General features: G+C 32.7%; 1 protein-coding gene across 9 annotated transcripts in view; it reads left to right on the top strand.

Moving 5' to 3' along the window:
* The window catches only part of PCLO (piccolo presynaptic cytomatrix protein), a 416,914-nt gene that overhangs the window by 314,078 nt on the left and 78,311 nt on the right, over nucleotides 1-24,525 (top strand). For 6 of the 9 annotated variants that reach the window (XM_032276463.1, XM_032276460.1, XM_032276462.1 and 3 more), the window contains exons 11-14: nucleotides 12,042-12,150; nucleotides 12,688-12,755; nucleotides 14,132-14,346; nucleotides 22,060-22,110. In XM_032276463.1, coding sequence (XP_032132354.1) covers nucleotides 12,042-12,150; nucleotides 12,688-12,755; nucleotides 14,132-14,346; nucleotides 22,060-22,110 — 443 coding nt within the window. Of the gene's footprint in view, nucleotides 1-10,384; nucleotides 10,439-12,041; nucleotides 12,151-12,687; nucleotides 12,756-14,131; nucleotides 14,347-22,059; nucleotides 22,111-24,525 lie in introns of those variants that run through there. The other 3 variants (XM_032276464.1, XM_032276467.1, XM_032276465.1) reach the window with 3 other exon arrangements.

Below are 24,525 nucleotides of genomic sequence, written 5' to 3'. Positions count from 1 at the left end.
TTTTTAGTTTCTTTCATCAGTATTATCATATTCAGTGCATAGATCTTTTAGCTTCTTGGTTAAATGTATTCCCAAGTAGCTTGTTTTTCTAGCTATCATATATAAGATTTTAAAATTTCTTTTTCAGATAGTTTATCAGTGTATAGAAGTGCATAGTATAGGCTGTGTATAGTATAAACTAATTTTAATATGTTGATTTTATATCCTGTAACTTTACTGAATTTGTTTATTAATTATTTTGGTGCAGTCTTCACTGTTTTCCATATATAAGATCATGTCATCTGCAAATAGACAATTTTACTTTTTCCTGTCCAATATGAATGTATTTTATTTCTTTTTCTTTCCTAATACTCTGGGTAGAACTTCCAGTACTATATAGATGAAATTAGTGAGAATGAATACCCATGTCTTAGAGGAAAACTTTCAACTTTTCATCATTGAGTATGATATAAGTTGTAGATTTGTCAGAGATGGCCTTTTATATTTTGAGGTATATTCCTTCTATACACAATTTGTTGAGAGTTTTTTTAATATGAGAAAATGTTGAATTTTGTCAAATGTTTTTCTACATTTATTGAGATGATCACCATTTGTAGCACATGTATTGATTTATGTATGTTAAAACCTTGTTGCATCCAGTGATAAATCCCACTTGATCATTTTAATGTGCTGTTGAATTCGGTATGCTAGTATTTTATTGAGGAGTTTTGTATCTATGTTCATCAGGGATATTGGCCCGTAATTTTCCTTTGAAGCATCCTTGTCTGGCCTTGGTGTCAGGTAATAATGTTGGCCTTATACAATGAGTTTGGAAGTGTTCCTTCCCCTTCAATAATATTAATCTTTAATTAACATTTTTCTACACAGCAACTGACCATGTTGTCTTATTTCTTGTGAAGCATACTTTTAATATTTGGGTTATGATAAAAACTCTCTCCTTCTTTGTCAAAAGAAACATTTTATTTTCTTAGACTATAGGATGAATATATTTGAATTTTCCTTTTACTCTTAAATTTTGATTGAGAGATATTTTTTCTTGTAACTTTCTTTTTCAGAAATATAATTTCCTTTTTGTCTCATTTTACACATGATTTAAAGCTATACCTCCGTAATCTAAGCAAACTTCTGGGAATTTTATCTGTCAAATGATGTTATGAAATGGAATTTATTATCCTTATATCTGTGCTCAGTGGAGATGATGGTGGCAATGATTATGATTTTGCCACTAGGTCAGATGGCATTTATATTTGTTAGGAAATACTTTCTTAGTATAAAGTGATGATATTTTATATTGAAATATATTGTCTGAGTAGTAAGATACATTTAAGTAACAACTTAAAAGGAACAGTACACAATATGTGAATATCATAAAGGTTTTAAACAGAACTGAAGTTAAATTATTAATAATTCAGTGAGGATACTTAAAGCAGAGGAGGAAGTAGTTAAGGCAAGCATTTCTCATTCCTAAGTACATCAACTACCCTAGCTTCCTAAGTTTGTTGAATTAATTATGCATTTCTATGCAATCCACATAGTATTGGTTTAGTTAGTTATTGTTAACTGGTTATGGTATTCATAAGATTTGATAGTATTTTAGTCTGTTTTCTGCTGCTATGACAGAATATCAGAGACTGAATAATTTATAAAGAAAAGTCATTTATTTCCCAAAGTTCTTCAGGCTGGTAAGTCTAAGATCACAGTTCTGGCATCTTGGAAGGACCTTCTTGCTGTGTCATAACATAGTAAAAAGGCATGCTCTTTCAAGTAAGCATACAGGACAGAGAGAGTAAGGAATCAGATTGAACTCATCCTTTGTATCTGGAACCCTCTTTTGGGATATATGAACATTGATTCAGCTTACTCCTGATTCAACTTACTCCTGAAATAATGGCATTAATCCATCCATTAGGGCTGTACCCCTTCATCTCTTAAAGGCCCTAACCATAACAATGGCAATTAAATTTCAACATGAGTTTTTGAGGAGGCATTCAAACCATAGCAGAGTATTAATATGTTAATATCATTTTATTAGAAAGTTAGTAAAAAGCATCCATTCTGGGCATTCTAACAAATAAATTGTGATATTAAACTAAGAAGAATGAGAAGATAACATTACATACCTATTATTGGATAACTCCACATGTAACATTATTTTCTAGGGGTCAATCGAATTATACTAATGTAGTCATGTCCCTTATTCTGCCTCATTCAGCCACTTTCTGATTCAATCTGTTTCAAATAACACATAGAAAGCAAAACGCAATGAACTGTAGCTATAAAGTGACTTCTAGCATCTATGCCAATCTTTCAAGGAAACGCTGGACTGGATTGTTCTAGTGGTCACAGTGAATAGAAACTGAATCCTATCATGATAATCCTCTTACAGGTTGGTCCACAAATCATGGCTAATTATATTCCCTTATTCACATTAAGTATGTTTAAAAAGCATTTACTTGCAACAGTCATATTTGAGTGCAAGAAGTATTACTTTTTATGTAAATCAAATGTAATCAATTCTAATCTTTCTTTCATCTGTTGGTGGGAAATTGAATTGCATTCATCATTTGGTGTTTCCTGCCTGCATGCTTTGAGCAACTTCCCTGTGAGGGTATTACACATTTTAGAACACTGGAGTTTTGGTCTCTGTACATCAATCCATGTCACTAAGAGTGTCATATCAAAGCCAGTACACTTCCCTGTTAATGAGTGGCTCCCTTAATTGTGCCAAAATTTTCACAAGAATAGTTTTGCCTACATTGAGAGTCACAGAATCTAGTGTACAACTTTCTAAAGTCACCTCTTGTTAATTTTGATTTCAAAAAACATGCTAGACATCTTCTGTAGACAATATAAGCAAGCAGGATGCTGGTCCCTACTTTATTTGGAAGCTCCAACTACCATCTCCTCCCTACCACTCACTCTACACCTCCTATTCTTTTCATCCTTCTTACATTATTTTCCTTCCCAGTAAGGTTCAGCATAAATTTCCATCAGTGTGCCTGGAGAAATATGGTACTGGCCTCTCTTCTAGGAGTCAGATCGGGAAAAGTGATAAAAGACCCAGTCAAATTTTATTTATTTCTGTCACTGTTAACTCATCATAAGCAACTTTCTCTTCCTTCAATAATGTCTTCAGTTTTTGCATGTACAAGTCTCCAAATAATATCAGCATATAGATAATAAATACAATTTCTAAATTATCAGGTTTTGTTGTAATTTAAATGGCATTACAAATAATATTTGTTATTTGTGTGAAGTTTCACATATTTGAACATAGTTTGCCTTCAGGTGAGCTAGCATGTAGGTTTAGTTGGTATAAGTTGAATGAGTTTTCCTATTCACTGATAATATGCATTGGGCTGGCAGATGGTTCGGGTTCATATTTCTGACTACCATTAACTGTGGGATATTAAAAAAGTTATGTCACCTCTTAGATGTCACATTTTTAATATATAGTGTAACAGATTAAAACTAGAGCACTTATAAGGATCTTGCTTGCTATATGACATTAGTCTATAAAATGATTGTGATTTATGCTTTTACAACACATTTGATTCATGAAATCCTTTTGAACAATATTTTTATTGTTAACCATTAACACTGTAACATATATAAGAATCTGTTTATTTTACAATTACACTTTTTTGCAATTGGAGCTAAATCTATTTTAGATATGTGAGTAAAGAAGTCATTGATTCTAAATACTTTCAATGTGCTCAGACTTAGAAAAGAAATACCAGTCAGCTCAGATCATTCAACTGTAGTCTTTGGTATTTCTCAAATTTCTTTTATTCAAAATGTGATGAAAAAATTTTTAATATGTAAATTTATTTCATTTTGGAGTTTATATATGCAAGCCATACTTTGCTAATTTTAATTGCTTGTTCTTCACAAAATTTGAGATTGAAAGGAGGTTCGTGGAAAGTAAATTGTCCAAGATCACATCCCAAATCAATGACAGTTTCAAATATAGAATTTACCTTCTCTAATTCCAGCCTATTTAAAAAGATATCCATGCTGTATAACATTTCTCTAAAGAATTCTTGTCAACAGTCCTGCCCAAAGATGGAAACAGAGTATATTATCATAGCATATAAATTTGCATAACAATCTGTTACATTCATTTTAAATTCAGTATAAAAATACAGTGACTTAAGGCAAAAGAGTAGAATGTTCCTGCAAATCTCCTATATATGTATTTTAATGCTACTGAAATTTGGAAGAATATTCATTTATAAAATTTGCATTAAAAATTTTAATGAGTTTAAAATTCTATTATCTTCATATTGAGAGATAAGATTATGATGTATTATATTTTTAAGTGTATATTTTAATGGGGTAAAATTTTGGTATTTTGCTTTTAAGTCAACTTTGGGTTTAGTAGCATTAGTGATAAATATTACATTTGCTTGGCATGTAGATTTAAACCAAATTTAGATTCAGACTGCAGACTGGCTGTCCCAAGCTGAGTTAACCAACCCAGATGTAGTCAATGTAACAAATGTAACAATGCCGAGAGAAAATAAACTAGGTAATGGGGACACCATTGGAGCCCTGGGGAGCCAAGACCAATCCAAAGAACCTGGACAACTGCCACAGAGAGGGCCATGAGAGGAGATGTAGGAAGTACAAAAAGGAAAACTTAGATGACATGATTTCTATGCTTGGGAAAGTTTTACTAAATATGTCAAGTACAGCTATAGATAAGGAAAATAATTAAGAATAAAATGGAAATTTTAGGATCCTAAAGTTCTTTTTAAAATTTCTTATATAAACTTTCAGCTAAAAAATGCATATTTACAAGTTGTAAACAAGCAGTTGTTTCGTGTTTTGCATTCTATCATAGTCATAGTATTCTCCGCAGTAGGATGGAAATAAAACTAGAGCAGTCATCAAGCAAGTACAATCCCCCTGAGGGAGTCAAGGATGGAGGATTAACCAACTTGCTCAATGGCAAAACAACTAGTAAATAACCAAACTGCATGTGAACACAGTTTGATAAGGGTGAAAAGAAAATATCAACAGTCAGCTACCAATGGCAAGATGGCTCATAAAACACATTTTTGATACAGAAAATATTTATCTATATAAAAATAGTGTATATTCTGTTTATTAAGAGATAGGCAAATGTGGGCCGGGCGCGGTGGCTCAAGCCTGTAATCCCAGCACTTTGGGAGGCCGAGGCGGGTGGATCACGAGGTCAAGAGATCGAGACCATCCTGGTCAACATGGTGAAACCCCGTCTCTACTAAAAATACAAAACATTAGCTGGGCATGGTGGTGTGTGCCTGTAATCCCAGCTACTCAGGAGGCTGAGGCAGGAGAATTGCCTGAACCCAGGAGGCGGAGGTTGCGGTGAGCCGAGATCGCGCCATTGCACTCTAGCCTGGGTAACATGAGTGAAACTCCGTCTCAAAAAAAAAAAAAAAAAAGAGATAGGCAAATGTTAATTTTTAATGCTAAATATTACACAGAACTCTATTTGAAAGCATTATTCCTATAGTTGGTGGGTAAAAAAAAAAAAGTTTTTAAACCAATTAAGATTTCATTTTCAATAAAATGAAATTCAGAGCACCTTCATTCCAGTACATCTCAAGAAGCAATGTCCTAGTTAATAGCAATTGTTCTTAGGCACTTATTCAGGTTGTCATATAATTTTAAACTGACAACTCAGGTAAATCAGGGAGACAGGGTATATCTAAGGGTACCTATTGAATAGGACCTGGAGAATGGTGAGGGAGCTAGAAGGCAGACTGAGCCTGCTTTGATAAAAAGAAGGTCCATTTTTATACATTTTGGATATCTAGGCTCTATTTTAAGTTTTCTTTGAACCATAAATACAAAAAGTAAAAATAATAGCAATAATAGTAATAAATAGCAATATTATTATGTGATTAGCTCTTCAACACAACAGTTTTCAACTTCAAAATTTTATAAATGGGTAAGGAGAATGTATATGTATATACCATGGAATTCTATTAAGCCATGAAAAGGAATGAGATATCATTTGCAGCAACATGGCTGGAATTGGAGGACATTATATTAGATGAAATAAGTTAGGTGTAGAATGTAAAATATTGCATGTTCCCACTCCATATGTAGGAGCTAAAAATGTTGATTTCATAGAGAATAAAATGATGGTTGCCAAAGGCTGGGAAGGATTTGAAGCAGGATATGAAAAGAGGTTGGTTAATGGGTACAAAAATACAGTTGGAGAGAAAAAATAAGATCCAGTGTTTAGTGCGTGGGGGGAGACTAGGGAAGGAACAGCAGAGGATAGGGAGTTGGGAAGGGATAACATGGGGAGAAATGCCAGATATAGGTGAGGCAGCAAACCACATTGCCATGTATGTACCTATGCAAAAATTCAGCATGTTCTTCACATGTACCCCAGAACCTAAAATGCAATAAAATATATATATAACAAAAAAAAAAGATCCAGTGTTTAATACACAGTAGAGTGAATATATTTATCAATAGCGTATTAGTCAGGGTTCTCTAGAGAGATAGAACTAATAAGATGTATGTATATATGAAAGAGAATTTATTAAGGAGAATTTACTCAGACGATCACAAGGTAAAGTCATATGATAGGCTGTCTGCAAGTTTAGGAGCAAGGAAGCCAGTAGTGGATCAGTTCGAGTTCCAAAGCCTCAAAAGTAGGAAGCCAACAGCGCAGCCTTTAGTCTGTGGCCAAATGCCGGAGAGTCTCTGGCAAACCACTGGTGTACATCAAAGTGTCCAAAAGCTGAAGAACGTGGAGTCTGATGTTCAAGGGCAGGAAGCTTCCAGCACAGGAGAAAGATGAAGGCCAGAACACTCTGCAAGTCTGCTCTTTCCAACTTCTTCCGCCTGCTATATTCTGGCTATGCTGGCAGCTGATTAGCTGGTGCCCACCCAGTTGGAGGTGGGTCTGCCTCTCCCAACCCACTGACTAAAATCTTAATCTCCTTTGCCAGCACCCTCACACACCCAGGATCAATACTTTGCATCCTTCAGTCCAATCAAGTTGACACTCAAAATATTAACCATCACAAATAGCTTATTGTATATTTTGAAATAAATATACTCAGGAAAATATACCCTAGTTTCGAATGTCTTATTATCACTAAGTGTGTCTCCTTCTCCTGTAAATAAATATTCAAATACTAATTTTTCCCTTTACCAAAGATTTCCCTTCTTTTCTTTTTACTCCTTCCTCTTTCATCTTTCCTTTCTTCCATTTTTTTCACCTTTCTCCCTTTTTATGTTAATATATAAATAGATCAAAATTGTAAAATGTGAAAAAAGTTAATTTAAAAAATTCCATTTATCTATGTCTTTCTCATACATTAACACTGCCTAACATTAAAATGAATGAGCAATTAGTATAATTGATGTGGACAATTTTATTGGAACCCTGAAGCCCACTTGCAAAGTATGTTTGCTATTGACTCAGCCAGAGGAAATGGCCAAGTTCAGCTGATCATTTGCTGCTGCTGCTAGTACTTTATAGAAGACTCCTGAAAGAGGTTACTCAAATTTGGAAAATTACGCTATAGTCATGATTACTACTCTAAGTGTAGAAAAGATAGCAGACAAATTGCAAATAACTGATACTATACATTTTTAAATTAGGTTTTGGCCTTTATTATTTTTTTCAAGGTCTGCTCTTGTGTGTTTTTCATTTATTCACTTATTAACACATTCATTTTCCTTTGTCTCATTTTATTTTCCCATTCTTCGCTCCTTTTGGTGAACAACTATAATAATTTATGAGATGCTTGATATTCATAAAATATGTAATGATTTATTTTGTATGCATGTTATTTAAATTGACATAAATGACATTGGCCAATAGGTCAGATCCTGTTTCCCACTTGTTTTTAACTTGGCAAAGACTTTAAGATGTATCCACCTTCTGGTGTTAACACCTGGTATGGCCTGTTTCTTTCAGCCTCTGCCAAGTATTTCCATCATGAGCATTCACAACACTCTCAATGCCTATTTTTCCTAATACCTCCACCTCCTCACAAATACATACCCACGAAGAGAATTTTTGGGTGATAGTGTGTGCATGTGCTTGATTTAACTACATTCTGCCAGACTGCCCTCCAGAACAGTTGCACTCATGTGCATTCTCATTAAAATAATTACATGTTTATGAATTGTAAATAAGAGGTTGTTTTATCTATTTATAGTCATGATATTCTCACATTATAGAGAAAATAAACCAGAACAACCATCAAGTAAGAATATCTCCTTGATTAAATCAAGGTCACCAATCCTACAGCCCAATCAACACATGGCATTTTATGGTTTTCAAACTTGTTCCAATATGATGACAGTTAGGTAATATATTCTGGCTTCAATTTGCACTTTCTAATCACTAATGAATCTGGGCTTTCTTCACATACTTGCAAAGTTTTGGAACTTCCTCCTTTGTGAATCATCTTTATTTTACTAATCACTTAGATATTTCCAATTGTTATCTAGTAGACTATCATTTTTTATTAATTTTTATAACATCATAAAGTGTTAGACACAAACAAAGGTGATGAATTATGTAGTGCCTACTACATATGAAGCAGTAGAAAAATACATACAGAGTGAGTATAATGGATAAACGTCATGAGCTTTTGTGTGGCATACGTTTGGATATAGAGTAGACTGTAAGATTTTTAACTAACTGAATAATTTTAGTCATTAAGATGTTTTCAATGTGATGGTAAATAATAAATATAGATCAAGAAAGAACATAACATGAAATTTTGTATTAAGGAGAGAGGAGTAGCCTTTGCCCATTTAAGGAACATGCAAAATTAAGTAATCCTAGAAGTTATGAAAACAATTTGAGAATGTTTTATGTTAATATTTTTAAAGTTCTAGAATTATCTTCTTATTCTCTTTTCTGTGTTTAGTAGCCTATTAAGCAAGAGACTTTGCAATAAATCCTTTCATCACTGCTACATAGTCAGCAAAACTCCAGACTGTCTTAATTTCCTATTAAAAGCTATTAAAGGCCAGGTGTGGTGGCTCACACCTGTAATCCCAGCACTTTGGGAGGCCGAAGGCAGTGGATCACTTGAGGTTAGGGGCTCAAGACCAGGCTGGCCAACAGGCTGAAATACTGTCTCTACTAAAAATATAAAAATTAGTCAGGTGTGGTGGCAGGTGCCTGTAACCCCAGCTACTCAGGAGGCTGAGGAAGGAGAATCACTTGAACCTGGCAGGTAGAGGTTGCAGTGAGCTGAGATCATGCCACTGCACTCTACCTTAGGTGAAAGAGTGAGACCCTGTGTCAAAAATAATAATAATAAAAAAAAGCTATTAAAATAGCTACTTTCAAGGAACATAACTGAAGTTTCATCTGTGCACTTTCATACCTGAAATTTGTAATAATTTAAATGTAAAGAAAATATGTTTACTCAAAGTACTATGTAATAAATATCATAAATTAATATGTGTACTACTTTCCAGAAAAATATTTCTAAAACAGTGTAAAAAGCTGTCTTGAGATTTAAAATGCTAACATTCAAACCTGTTAAATGATAAAATACATTATTGGACTTCCACAGAGCATAATTTTCAACAAATTTTTACATGTATTTTTAAATAGTTTATAGAATTTTACAATTAACAAATAATTTTCATGTATATTTGAAATGTCATATTTAATTTTCACAACTACTAGAACTTCTTTTGAGATAAATAAGGAGTGATTTGTTATATCTATATATCATTCATTATTTTAATATGGCTCATAGAATTTGTAGGACATTAGACAATAGAAAGGGGAATGACTATTAAATGACTATGTTCAGTGGTCATCTTCCCTATGTCGTCTCACTGCGGGCGCCGAGCCAGGATAAAAGAATTGACCCAATCTTTTGAACTGCAGCACTGAAACAACTAGGGTAGGAAACTGAGGCGGAGGGAAAGAATTTCCGTTAATGTGTTGTGGCATGGAGCAGGTCATGTAGGTTATGGTGTCAGGTGTGTATCCAGGCAAAACTCTAATTATCTGTTTATTTTTTTCAGAAATTTATTAACCATACTAGTTTTTTAGAAGCATTTTTATTTTTATTTTATGGGATAATTATGTTCTATAAATTTGCCCTTTTATTTTGGGATGTAAAGAATGAACAAGTAAATTCAATAGAAAAAGCATGAAAATATGTGACTATTCCTTTTCATAGTATGTGCTCCTGCAGAAATGTGACTATGCAATTTCTGAATTCTAACAACTTTAATTTTATTGAATTCAAAATCATCTATTTATTAACGTGCTCTTCCTCCTTATTAAAAAAAAAGTGCTTTATTTTCCTCTTTCAGCATGCTAATTTTTCTTTCGTGGTGTTATCACTGTCTTTTACATAATTTTCTCATTTTGTGTGTACAACAGCCTGGGATTGTTGAAATAAACCTAAGGCCCATCTGAAGATAAAGTTTCCTTGGAGTAAGTTATAGAAAAGTCATTCTTGTTTGTGTTATGTGAGCCTTTTTATGGACTTCTTTTACCATTTGACTATAGTGTAAAAGCTTTTCCCTTACAACTGGCAAATATGCTTTCTAACATATGTCATAATCATTAAAACTTTTAAAGACACAATCATGCCATGTTTAGAATTTCCCATTGAAGCCAATGATGATCAATAGGTAATTTCACATAGGCATCTGTGAAGCTCATTAAAAACCTAATGGTTCAGGCTGGGCACAGTGGCTTACGCCTGTAATCTCAGCACTTTGGGAGGCTAAGGCAGACAGATCACCTGAGGTCAGGAGTTCAAGACCAGCCTGGCCAACATGGTGAAACCCTATCTCTAGTAAAAATACAAAAATTAGCCGAACATGGTGGCGTGCACCTGTAATCCCAGCAACTCGAGAAGCAGAGGCAGAGAACCTTGAGCCTGGGAGGTGGAGGTTGCGGAGAGCCGAGATCGCGCCACTGCACTCCAATCTGGGTGACAGAGTGAGATTCTGTCTCAAAAATAATAATAATAATAATGGTTCAACAGCATAATTTTGATATACAGACATTTTTTCTCAAATGAAGCTGACAGTGCTCACACTTATTTGAGCATTACCTTGGATGGTTTAATCTACTATATACCCAATTCACATAGCCACGCATCAGGACACTGTGAATCATGCCATATATAGACCCTTCAATGATTTTGACAGCTCATATCAAATGGACCAAAGAAGCTACGTGTAAACTGTTGTAATATTAATTGTGTTACACTTTTCTTTTTTTCTATGAAATTATCTTTCTAGATAGAAAAAAAGAAATGACCTGACCAGGCCAAACCAGGCCAGCTACATAATTTGCAAAACCCATTGCAAAATTAAAATGTAGGTTCTTTGTTCAAATGTTATTAAGAATTTCAAGATGACAACAGCAGAGCATTAAACCAAGCATAGGCCTTTCTGAGCTCAGGGTCTTGTACTAGTGCACAGGTCACAGACCCATGCAGCTGCCCTTCCTGTAACATTCCTGCTATTCCTTGATTCAGGAATGTCTGGAATGCAGTGAAGAAAAAGACAGGAAGTAGCATTTTGTTTCATCCGGACAATATATAAGCTACAACGTTTCTGAAATGGAGCTTCACAAGGAAGTCCAAATGACTTTTTTCTACTACTCCCATTTCATGATAAAATACCAAATACATTATTCTAGTAGCTTGCTCCCCACAGGAAAACTATATTGGTGGTTGTAATTGTTTGGTTTTTTTCCTATACAAAATTGATTTAAGCAATATACATTCAATAATTTATTTTATGGCAGTGTGAACAGAATGCATGCGTTTGATAATATTAAATAGATTTTCAAAAGCAAAATTTTGCATGTTGTATTAAATATATTTTATGCATTCAGGTAAGTTAATGAGATCAAACTGCATAATGGTTTTGGTATTAATGTTGCAGAGAACTCTGAACTGATGCTTTCTGAAATGGTGTGCTGAGTTGACTTCTAAATGCAAATAAATGTCTTTGATGCCCTGTGCACCCAGACTAGAAATAGCACACATATGATTTTATATTCAAATTTGTCTTTTTAGGGATGCAAGTATTGGAATGGAATGGAATTCCCTTAACTTCTAAAACATATGAAGAAGTTCAGAGTATCATTAGTCAGCCAAGTGGGGAAGCAGAAATATGTGTAAGACTGTGAGTTTTTCCCCATCTTTTTGTTTCCATTTTTTGGCTATCCATGACTCTTTTAATTTAAAATTGTTAAGGTGGAACCTTTGCCAGTTAGCAAGATTTTCTGTAATTATAAAATAAAGTGAATATAAGTTTTATAGATTTCTCGTGTTTGAAATCAAAGCCTAAAGCATAGAAAGAATTCAGCTAACTTAGTTTCTGATTGTGTCAACAGCCTCTTCCCTTTCATGCTTTTATTGAAACATACTTCATTTAAATGAAAGCCTGAACCCATTTAGATTTCAAGGGTGTGTATTTAAAAATGAACTTACATGTAATTCATAAAGATTTCACCTTAAATAATCATTTTTATCAGCTCTGACTTTTAACAGCATTGCTAATATATATTGGGTTAGGAGGGTAAGCATGCTTTGGAGTTGCTTTATATCATTAACCACTTCTCATTTACCTACTGAAAACAATTAAGGGTAGTTGGAAAAAAAGTGTTCTTTGTCTCGGATTTCCTCAATATCTTTCTTAATGTTTTGTTTTAATTTTTAGGGACCTCAATATGCTATCAGATTCTGAAAATCCCCAGCATCTGGAACTTCATGAGCCACCAAAAGCTGGTAGGTAAACAAAATCTAGTTTCAATGGTGAATAAAGACATAGACATAGAAGTTGTTGCAGAGGCAGATGTGGTTGTAGATGAAGATATAGACATAAACATAGAGACAAAGATAAAGTTATAGATTTTTTTTACATATTTATATAATTATAGACAAAATCTAGGGCATTGTAGCTACAGTTTTAACATTCTGGGAAAATACATATTTGGGTGTTAGTCCCCTTAAACAAGTTCACATAAAATCCTTGCTGCATGAGTTCAGTGTTTTAATTCTTTAAATATAAATTCATCCTGTGAAAGTAATGCCTGGAGCCATTTCTTTTCAGTTTTACATAATTTTTGGAGCATACTTGATTCTTTTTAGGATAACTGTGTTTAAAAAAAAAAAAAAAAAAAAAACTTATTCCTGAACCTTCTCATTGCCTTTTTATAAAAAACAAAACTCAACATGTAATTTCATAAGTACATGATGAGATAGATTTAACATCTTTCTTGAATGACAAATATAATCTACAAATTTGTTAGATTCATTGTAAGATTTAAAACATCACTTTTGACTGGGCGTGGTGGCCCACACCTGTAATCCCAGCACTTTGGGAGGCTGAGGCAGACAGATCAGGAGATCAAGAGATCAAGACCATCCTGGCCAATGTGGTGAAACCCCCGTCTCTACTAAAAATACAAAAATTAGTTGGATGTGGTGGTGGACGCCTGTAATCCCAGCTACTTGGCAGGATGAGGCAGGAGAATCACCTGAACCTGGGAGGCAGAGGTTGCAGTGATGCAAGATTGCGCCACTGCACTCCAGCCTGGCGACAGAGTGAGACTCCATCTCAAAAAAAAAAACAAAAAACTTTTCCTATGTTTAATAAATTTTTGTTGAGCACTTTCTACTCTTGCAGCCCCAATTCTAGTAATCTGGGTTGCTGCACTAAACAGAATAAACCAAGTGCTAGAGGAATTTTAATACATTTGTAAATGTAAATATACCCATTGAAATTTTCCCCTTAGAGAAAGGGCTGTGTAAAATTTAGGGAAGGAAACATAGCTAATCAAACAAATTAAGTTCCAATGGATAAAATTGGATATTGCATCATTCAAACAATTCTCTATGTAAAACATTAAAAACATTTTTCTGAAGACGCAACAGAAACTTCACTCTTCCTCTGTAATTCAGTATTATGTCACTCTTCCCAGAGCCTTGTAGACTTCCTTAGCAATTGATACATAAAAGTGCAATTAAGTTAATTTCATTTTTAAAGTTGAGCTTATTTTATAGGTAATGTTTCACCTTTGTCACCTGGAGTGCACATAGTTCCATGGTATTAAGTACCTATGAAATGGAGAAGCACGTAAATCTATTTCATTTTCTTGTAGTGGATAAGGCGAAATCCCCAGGGGTTGATCCTAAGCAGTTGGCAGCGGAACTCCAGAAGGTCTCACTACAGCAGTCACCACTGGTCCTGTCATCAGTTGTTGAAAAAGGATCTCATGTTCATTCAGGCCCTACATCAGCAGGATCCAGTTCTGTTCCCAGCCCTGGGCAACCAGGGTCCCCCTCAGTGAGCAAAAAGAAGCACAGCAGCAGTAAGGTAAGGAGTGTTGTATGTGACCTCTGACCCACTTAATTTCTAGTTCTTTGTCCAGACCATAGATAAAAAGTAAAATACCATTTTCCAAAGTATTTTTCTTATGATTTCTAATTTCCAGATGATCTATCAAATTAAGAAACTTTTTTTCTCTTCTGAGTACAAAATTGATCCAGATGTATCAAGATGATGTATTTCTACATCTCTTAAAATATTTCCGTAGTTATGAGGAACTTGAAATATGTGTGTGATACTTCATATTTTCTGGTTCTCTTTGTTGTTGCATGAATCTGAGCTTTGTATATAGAATATTAGCTTTGCATCTTTTTGGAAACACAAGATACATATTACATTAGATTTTATAATTTAAGTAAAAAGTAAAAAGGGCACAGCAATAAAGAAAATTTAAGACAATAACAAACAAGGAAGACCAGTAACATGTTATCACCACTTTGAACTTTATCTTCAATTCCACATTAAGAATTTTTCTATTGATGCAAGTCTTCATTCAAAACAAATTCTTCCAATACTATTGTTTCAAAGTGCTGGGGAATTTAAAAAGAACATAAAATTATTTTTTAACCTTATAAAAAGCAGAGGAAATGTAGACAATTTATAATTTCCCTCATAGATTTGATTCTTCATTAAAAACTATCCCTGTGGTTGATACATACATGGGGGAAAAAAAAGTGTCCTTTTTTAAAACATGAATAAAGGTTTGTCTTTATGTGGTGAGATATATGGGAAGAACAGGCTATATATATATATATGCTTAGGTCAAGTGACCAGACATCAAAAAATAAAGTTTGTTTTTTAGCTATAAAAATACAGCAGGTATCACCAAAAAAAAAAGTATCCTTTTATTCAGAAGCAAACAACAAAGCAGGTTAACCCTAATCATTGCATCATAAAATGATTTGTTTGAAACTAAATATAGAAAAGCTTCATAAACAAAGTAATTTCAAGGGCTGTTAGACTAAATTTTAAAGTGAGTTTTAACACAACTACATTTTACCATAAGCAATTATGTGCTAATTTTGTATAATTACCTTAGAGAGGCTCTATTTTGATAATCATTTAAAAATAATTCATAAACTAGCCAACTAAAATACTAACATAATTAATACTAAATTCTGTTTCATAGATGTTTCTATGTTATAAAAACATAATTTGAACATATTTGAAGACAGCTTCTTTTTAAATTAAGCAATTAACCTCATACAATATAGCTTATATTTTTAAATTTTAAATTATTTTTGATTAGCAAATAAAACATGTTTATACTGTACAGCATAATTTTTTATTAGTTTTTTTATTATTATACTTTAAGTTCTGGGCTACATGTGCAGATCGTGCAGGATTGTTACATAGATATACACATGCCATGGTGGTTTGCTGCACCCATCCCTCCATCATCTACATTAGGTATTTCTCTTAATGTTATCCCTCCCCATTCCCCCCATTATCCCTCCCCTAGCTCCTTCACCCCCAACAGATCCCAATGTATGATGTTCCTCTCCCTATGTCCATGTGTTCTCATTGTTCAACACCCACTTATGAGTGAGAACATGCGGTGTTTGGTTTTCTGTTCTTGTGTCAGTTCGCTGAGAAGAATGGTTTCCAGATTCATCCATGTCCCTGTGGCTGGAGGTGACGGCTTATGCCTGTAATCCCAGCATTCTGGAATTACAAAGCAGGCAAAGCACTTGAAGCCAGGAGTTTGCGACCACCCTAACCAACACAGTGAAACCCCATCTCTACCAAAAAAATACAAAAATTAGCCAGGCATGGTAGCATGTGCCTGTAGTCCCAGTTACTCAGGAGGCTGAGGTGGGAGCATCACTTGAGCATGGGAGGCAGAGGTGGCAGTGAGGAGAGATCACACCACTGTACTCACTCTAGTCTAGGTGACAGAGTGAGACGCTATCTCCAAAAAAAAGCAAGCTCACACACACAAATATTCTAAGAATTACAATTTAAAAAAAAAAAAGAAACATGAATACATTGTAGAATGGCTAAATTGAGCTAATTAACATGGATTACCTCACTTGTTTTTTGTGGTGAAAACCTTGAAATCTACTCTTCATTCCTCAGCAGTATTTGGCTTAAAATTTTTTTTAAATCTACTCGTTTCACAATTTTCAAGAATATAATGCATTTGCTAATAACTGTAGTCACCATATTGCACAACAGATCTTTTGAACTTCATCCTAAGAGAAATTTTGTACCCTTTGACCATTATTCCAATCCTTCCTTTTCTCTTAGCCCCTGGTAACTACCATTCTTCCCTATGCTTCTATAAGTTCAACTTTGTTAGATTCCACATATGAGTGAGATAGTGTGGCATTTATCTCTCTGTGCATGAATTATTCCACTTAACATAATGTCCTTCAGATTTATCCATGTTATTACAAATGACAGGATGTCCTTGTTTTTTAAGGCTAAATAGTATTCTGTTGTGTATATGTAACACATTTTCTTTACCTAATCATCTACTGATAGACACTTCGGTTGATACTCTATCTTGGCTATTGCGAATAATGCTGCAATGAACCTCAGAGTGTTGGTATCTCTGACGTACTGATCTCATTTCCTTTGGATATGTGGTCAGCAGTAAGATCACTGGATTATATGGTAGCTCTATTTTTAATTTTTTTTGAGGAAGCTCCATACTGTTTTCCATAATAGATATATCAATTTACATTCCCACCAACAGTGTGCAAGGATTCCCTTTCTCCACATTCTCATCAGCACACACTATCTTTTTTCTTTAGGATAACAGCCATTTTGGCTGAAAGGAGTTGATATCTCACTGTGGTTTTAATTTATATTTTTCTGATGATTAATGAAATTGATGTTTTATGTAGCTCTTGGTCATTTGTGTCTTCTTTTGAGAAACGTCTATCCCAATTCTCTGCCCATTTTTAATGCATGTTATTTGTTTTTGTGCTATTGAATTGTTTGACTTTCTTATATATTTTGGATATCAACACCCTGTCAGTTGTATGGTTTGCAAATATTTTCTCACATTCTATAGGTTGTCTCTTCACTCTGTTGATTTAAACAATCAGCAGAAGCTGATTGGGTATTCAGCTTTTTAGTTTCTTGTACTTCTGGTTTTTTTTATTTTTGCTTTTGTTGCCTGTGCTTTTGGCATCATCTTCATATAATCTTTGCTCAAACCAATGTCATAAAGCTTTTCCCTCATGTTTCTCTGTAATAATTTAAAATTTCAGGTGGTATATTTAAATCTTTAATCTATTTTGAGATGATTCTTGTATATGATGTGAGATAAAGGTCTAATTTCATTCCTTTGCATGTGGATGTCCAGTTTTCCCAGTACGACGTATTAAGGAAACTATCCTTTGCCCATTTTGTGTTCTTAACATCTTTGTTGAAAGTCAATCGACTGCAAATGAATGTATTTATTTGGGGTTTATCTATTGTGTTCCATTCTATATGTCTGTCTGTTTTTAGACCATACCATGCTGCTTTGATTACTGTAGATTTGTAGTAGATTTTGAAATCAAATAGCATAATTCCTCTGGCTTTGTTTTTTTAGCTCAAGGTTGCTTTGGCTATTAGGATCTTTTGTGGTTCTAAATGAATTTTAGGACTGATTTATTAGTTCAAAGATTCCAAAGAAATTTTTATACAGAGAGCATTGAATCTGCATATCATGTGGGGTAGTATGGACGTTTTAAGAACATTATTATTTCCAATCCATAAACATGGAATAGCTTTACATTTATTTGTCTTCTTCAATTTCTTTTATCAATGTTTTAGAGTTTTTAGTGCAAAGATATTTGTCTTCATGTTTAAATTTATTAAGTATTTTACTTTCTATAGCTACTTTAAATGATATCTTCTTCATTTCATTTTCAGATCATTTGCTGTTAGTCTGTAAAAATACTACAGGTTTTTTATATTTATTTCATATCTTGAAACTTTACTGAATTTGTTTATTAGCTTTACAGTATTTTGATGAGTCTTTAGGGTTTTTTGTATTTAAGATCATGTCATCTGCAAACAAGCACAATTTTACCTTTTTTTCTTTCCAATTTGGATGCTTTTTATTTCTTTCTCTTGCCTAATTGCTCTGGCTAGGATTTGTAGTACTATGTTGAGTAGATGCATATATTTTTCATGTTCTCAGATTTTTCATACGTTTAGTAGTTGTTTAAGCACTACTTGTTAGGTACTGTGGTAAGGAGTGGGACACAAGATAAATCCAAGAGTCTTAACCTCAAACATAAAACTAAAAGATTTTGGGCTTCAGAGATTTTTATCATATTAGCTATAAGACATAGATCTTGTGTTTTATTTTACTCTTAAACCCTCTTTTTGGTCAATCTTAGTCATTGGGTGCCTTACAACATAATTTATTTGCTTTTTATTTCCAATTTTATTTTTAACTCCTGAGTTATAGACTAATATTTCCAATTATTTTCTTAATAGCTTCACCTGGAAGTTCTTAAGATGTGACAAATAACTGCTATACAGTTATTTAATTCTATTGGTACTAACACTAATCAAATATGATTTTTTAGATTATATATATATATAACATATCTACATTTTTAATTGAAAAATTATAGTCAGTTGATGCTGACACTCCTGAAGAGAGGGTGTTACCTATTCAACTTTATTTATATATATATACACACACACATATACATATATATACACACACATATAAATATACATATATATACACACACACGTGTGTTTATATGCATATTTGGTTTATCTTTAACATTTAGCAAGTGCAGTTACTTCTTGAAACATTTTTGCTGAATAAATGAATGAATTTAATGATATTTCTTGACCCATCAACTTTTAGTATGCATAAAAGTCAAAACTTTTTAAAATTTTTCTCCAAATCCTGCAATGTTAAAACATTTTTATTGAGAGATTATTAAAAACATTTAGTGATTGTCTGAAGCTTACATATCCAAGAATCAGGTAACATATGTCCAAATATATCATACATTCTTCAGATAATTTAAAGAATTATAGTTTTAACTTTCTGTTTCATTAGATATGAGATTAACAATGTTTATAACATTTATTAATGTAAATGAATATACTAAATCTAAAATATTTAAATTAAAATTAGCATAATTATACACTTAGATGTTTAGAACACAACTGTTAAACATTTTACATATTATTCATTAGTAATTAATTCATTGATAATATTCTAATTTAAATGATTACTTTTAAGTAAATATAGATAAAATAGGAGTATACATTAAATAAATTATATTTTTTGCTGAATATATATAAGATATTGAATTAACAGAATGTTTTATTACCTTGACTTCATGATAAAATACATATATAAAAATATAACTATTTCAAATAATGAATTTGTTTAAACTAATTAATTTAGTTTTTACTTGTTTACCATATTAATTGGTTTAAACTGATTAATAAATGTTTATCTTCAAAATTAGTAGTTTTCTGCCTGAAGCAGTTTTGTATCTAATATTTTGATCAATTTTTCTTCATTCTACCTTTAAAATCTTAATAATTTCCTCCAAGTTATGGGATAAATAATTTAATTAAAGTACTTATTAGTTTTGCTAGTTCTGATGAAATAGATTGTTGGTTTCGCAAAGGTTGGTGACCATAACACCCTTATTGTCCAGTAATTTTTTTATGGTACTCTTAGGAACAAAAAAATACCTAAGACAATTCTGTTAATTAATTATGTTCAAACAACTGAATACATATTTATATCCTAACATCAAAACTTACTAATATTATTTGAAAAATAATACACATAAAATCAAATAAAATACATTCTTTTATTTCATTGTTAACAACTACAATAACATGTCATATCAATACGATATGCATGTATTGTCAGTGCTGCCCAACTTCTCAAACCATGAATCAAATTAGATACTAACATTCACATTACCTGGTCCTCATCACTAATCTCACTAGTTTTCTTGCAGCACATTTTTTAATCACGGTAATCAACCAAAAGCAGCCTCACAGAGATAAAACATAATTGAAAAGAAAGTAGTTTGCTCTAATCTTGAAATGTGACTAAACTGAACTGGTAGTTTGCACAGTGTTCAACAGATGTGCTCTTTTACCCTCATAATTTAAAACATCTCACTGTGTTCAGCACCCCAGGACAACTAAAATTGGATTCATAAGTCATGCCTTAAGATGCAAAAATATCTGATTTGAGGAAGCTCCTAATCTTGAATTAAGATAGAAATAAGAAGCATTCCATAATGTGTATATACTTCAAAACATGTACACAATAAATACATACAATTTTATCTTTCAATTAAAAAAGGAAAAAAGCAAAGAGACATAAGGGAACTCTTGAAGGTGATATATTTATTACCTTAATTGTATTGATGGTAACATGAATGTATTCATAAGTCAAAGCTCTTCAAATTTTATATATTAATTATATTAAGTTTCTTGTATATCCATTATACCTCAATAAAGCTGGAAAAGAAAATTATATATATAAATAGTTCCAGTAACTTGTATGCTACTTATTTCTCTAGATTTAGTTTGGTTTTCTTGAAGTATAAATAGTAAGATTATTATTAAATAAATGTAATTGTTCAGTAACTAGCAAACAGTTTATCCTTTGAAGCCAGAACACAGTTTTAATAATAAAGGACATTTTTTAAAATAAATGAGCTGAACTAATTAAGGATATGTAGCCTAGAAAGTTTAATTCTTCCTCCATAATTCCACCAATGATTATGTTAATTTTATTCCATAGTAGTTTTACAGAACAAGACTTGGCATAAAGCTGTCTTCTTTAGATTGCTCTCATTTCTAGAATAAAAACATAAGGGAAAAGATACATATATCAAAGTAAATATGAATCTTGAATCTTTCTTTTTTCCATTTAATTAGTGAAACAAGGCCAGTATTACGTATGTGTAGGGAGACAAGGCTTTATTTGTAGGATGGCAAGGTGGCTGCCATTTTAGTACATCTCCTCTCCACACTGATGCCACATTGCCTAAAATTCTTTTATGGATTTGAGGCCATGGACGTTATCTCTCTTTTTGTACAAATATTTCATGGAAATTTAACAAGTCAGCAATCACTCATTTATTCAACAATATATGAATTACTGTACCAGATCACTTTCTTAACTGTCTTTTAAGGCTTCACTGGCATAAAGAACTCATTAAGGAAATGAGAAATTCATATGGGAAGGGACAGAACTACACTAAACCAGTGTGTACTAATAGAAAATGATTGTGTGGGTGCTTCACTTTGGAAGTGGGCAGGGAGGTGCTGAGCATTCAGCAAAGAAGTAAAAGAAGGTCTTTTATACCTTCCATCCTCCTCGGCAGTTCTTGTATAAAACAGTATCTTTTATTTGTTGAATGTATTTTAAACATTACTGTAGAGATCTTTAAAACCTGTAAATACTTTAAGTGCTTTAAACCTAAAGTGTTCATTTTCTTAAGTCATTGAAAATACTGCTGGTATAAAATTACAGCTTCAAAGCAGGCTTACCAAAATGAAAAATAGATGTATGCATCTATAAAATTAAACATGTATTGAGAACTATAAGTAGACACTATTATTCTGAAGCAGCCAAATGGATAAAATATGTTTTCCAAGCAGTTGCTCTGTCCAGATGGAAATTAATTTCAGAAGGAAGCCAAAATTCTGTAAAAAGCTTATGAATGTAATACATGTTCTTTAATATTACAGCCTACTGATGCGACAAAGGTGGTCTCTCATCCAATTACAGGAGAAATTCAGGTATGACAGTTTTTTAAACATCACCATTATGTAATCTTTTTTGGTTGTTTTGCCACTGGTTTATTGGAATTATAAACACACTGTTAGGATTTTTCTTATTCTGTAATATAGACAGAACTGTAAAGGAAAATGCAATGTTATAGAGTAGCATATTAACACAAATATATGTTTTATGAAGTCTAATCAGAGCTATGGATTTTTATACTTTGAAATCTGCCTGATACCTTAGCAATGTCAACATGTTTTGTGCCTCAGTTGCTTTATATTTTTTGAATATATTTTAAACATGACAGATTCGCCTGGAAATTTGAAGTTTCTAAATGGGTCCACTGGGTTTTTCCTTCTTTTAAAAATTGCCTTAGAAATTTCTGAATAGTTCTTGTAGAGAAGTATTTTTCATACCATGGGTCATAACTGCTTTGTAATTTATAAAATTAATTTAATAATTTTCATCAGGAAAATAGAATAAAAATGGTATAGATCATCATCTTTTTAAATTCTCTCTGTGTGTTTTGATATTCATATATTTCTAAGTATGGATTATAGGGGAAAAAAAACTTTAAAAACCTACACCTTACATGATACTGAAAAGTAATTTAGAGTAGATAAGAAACAGCATATAGAAAGAATTAACACTGTAAAATAGTGACTAATTGAAAATAGTTATGTTTCAGATGAAAGAGAGTCTTAGCTGTATCTCCCTCCGACATATTCTAGAGGAAATTTTCACAAAAGACTTCACAAAGAACAACAGAAACTTGAATTAATTTGAAGATAAGCATAAAAAAGGGGAGATTATGTTCCTAGGAGTAGAAATAGTACAGTGAAGGGTATTGTTGTCAGAGAGCAATGGTTGAAAAATCAGCTTTGAGAAATAGGTTAAGACAAAATTTAAAAGAACATTGAACACAATCGTAGGGATGTTAGCCACTACATAATATAGCATGATCTCTATTTTTCAAGTATGAGAGAGACTATTTGAAAAGAATGTGTAATGAAAATTAATATGGCAGTGACCTACAAGAAATATTATAAAGGGGAGGACATCAAGGCATAGAAATCAATTAAGTGATTTTCCAGGAACCCACTACAAAGCAAAAGTGGAGTGTGAGTGTGGAAATGGAGAAAAAGTGCATAATGTTGACATATTACTAAAAACAAACTAATAGTACTAGCCTGATGACCTCCATACTCCTGATCTTGCTGTTTCTCTGCTATTTCCAAATTCCAAAAAGCCAGCTTTTCGCGAGAACTGATCTTTCTTCATTTCACAAGCAGCAAAGAAAATGTTAGAATTTCTGATTCTTAATAGCCTTCTTTCTCTTTCTAACTTCTTTTAAACTCCTGTCCTTGGTAGTATTTCTTTTGGACCCTGTTTTTTTGGTTTGATTGTTGTTGCTTGTTCTGATTTTATTTTGCTTTCATTTGAGGAGTACAATGTAATTCTATAGTTGAAATTTACCCTACTATTATTCCTTCTTAATTTGGGGAATATTTTCTTAAGGCAGTGATTTCAATTATTATTATTATTATTATTTTCTTTTAGCAAAGGCTCATTTCAAATGAAACCTTATGTAGAAACCCAAACCATGAATCTGTCAGCACTGGAGTCGCTGTGGTTGCAGATTGCTGGGGCATCCCATTCTCTCTCAAAGCTGACCCAGAGCAACTGTAGATGTTCCCTAAGGTCATACAGAGCAAATTTTGAAAAGCACTCTCTTCGGGTAGCCTGCAAGTTTTCATTTCGATAAAAAATTGTTTGGGTCCTTCATCAGTTAAAAGTGGACTCTAAGGCTGGCAGAGAAAGGAGAGAATGGGGAAGTATTTCTCCTTAACTAAAGATCTGAAAGCTGTTTGAAATTTCAGTGTTATCAATTATAGGTTATTTTATATACTGTATTTCAGTACCAGATTATAGCATACAGTTACTGCATGATGGCATACCATTCTCAGCTTCCCCTTTCTCCTCTTCTTTAATGGTACTTTGCTTTCTTTTTCACTGTGCTTTTATTATGGTCAGGGACTCTAGGCTTTTCTGGATTGAGATAAGCAATTGAAGATGTATTTTCTGCTAGGAAATATAATAAGATCAAAATTATGCTAAAATGAGGATTTATTTTCATTATGAAGTTTTACCTGATGGTATTACTCATCTGAGTTATTCTATTTTAAATATAAATGCAGCATATCTGTTTTGTATGGATTATTTTAAAAGTTAGTATTTTTCTATATGGATTTACCCTTTGAAATGTGGATCCCTTCCTCTCTATTATTTAATAAACAAAAATAATATCAAACAGAATTAAGGTTAATTCTAAATGATGCCAAAAGAGCCTTTCAATTGTAAAAGAAAAAATTACTTAACTCAATTTTAAATTATGCAGTTTTCTCAAATATTTGTTTGAATTGTATATC

This window comes from Sapajus apella, unplaced genomic scaffold, assembly GCF_009761245.1.
Source record: "Sapajus apella isolate SASKATOON/1434 unplaced genomic scaffold, GSC_monkey_1.0 scaffold7, whole genome shotgun sequence".
NCBI classification, from domain to species: domain Eukaryota; kingdom Metazoa; phylum Chordata; class Mammalia; order Primates; family Cebidae; genus Sapajus; species Sapajus apella.
Note: the sequence above shows the minus strand (reverse complement) of the source record. Positions and strands in the feature narration are given on the sequence as shown.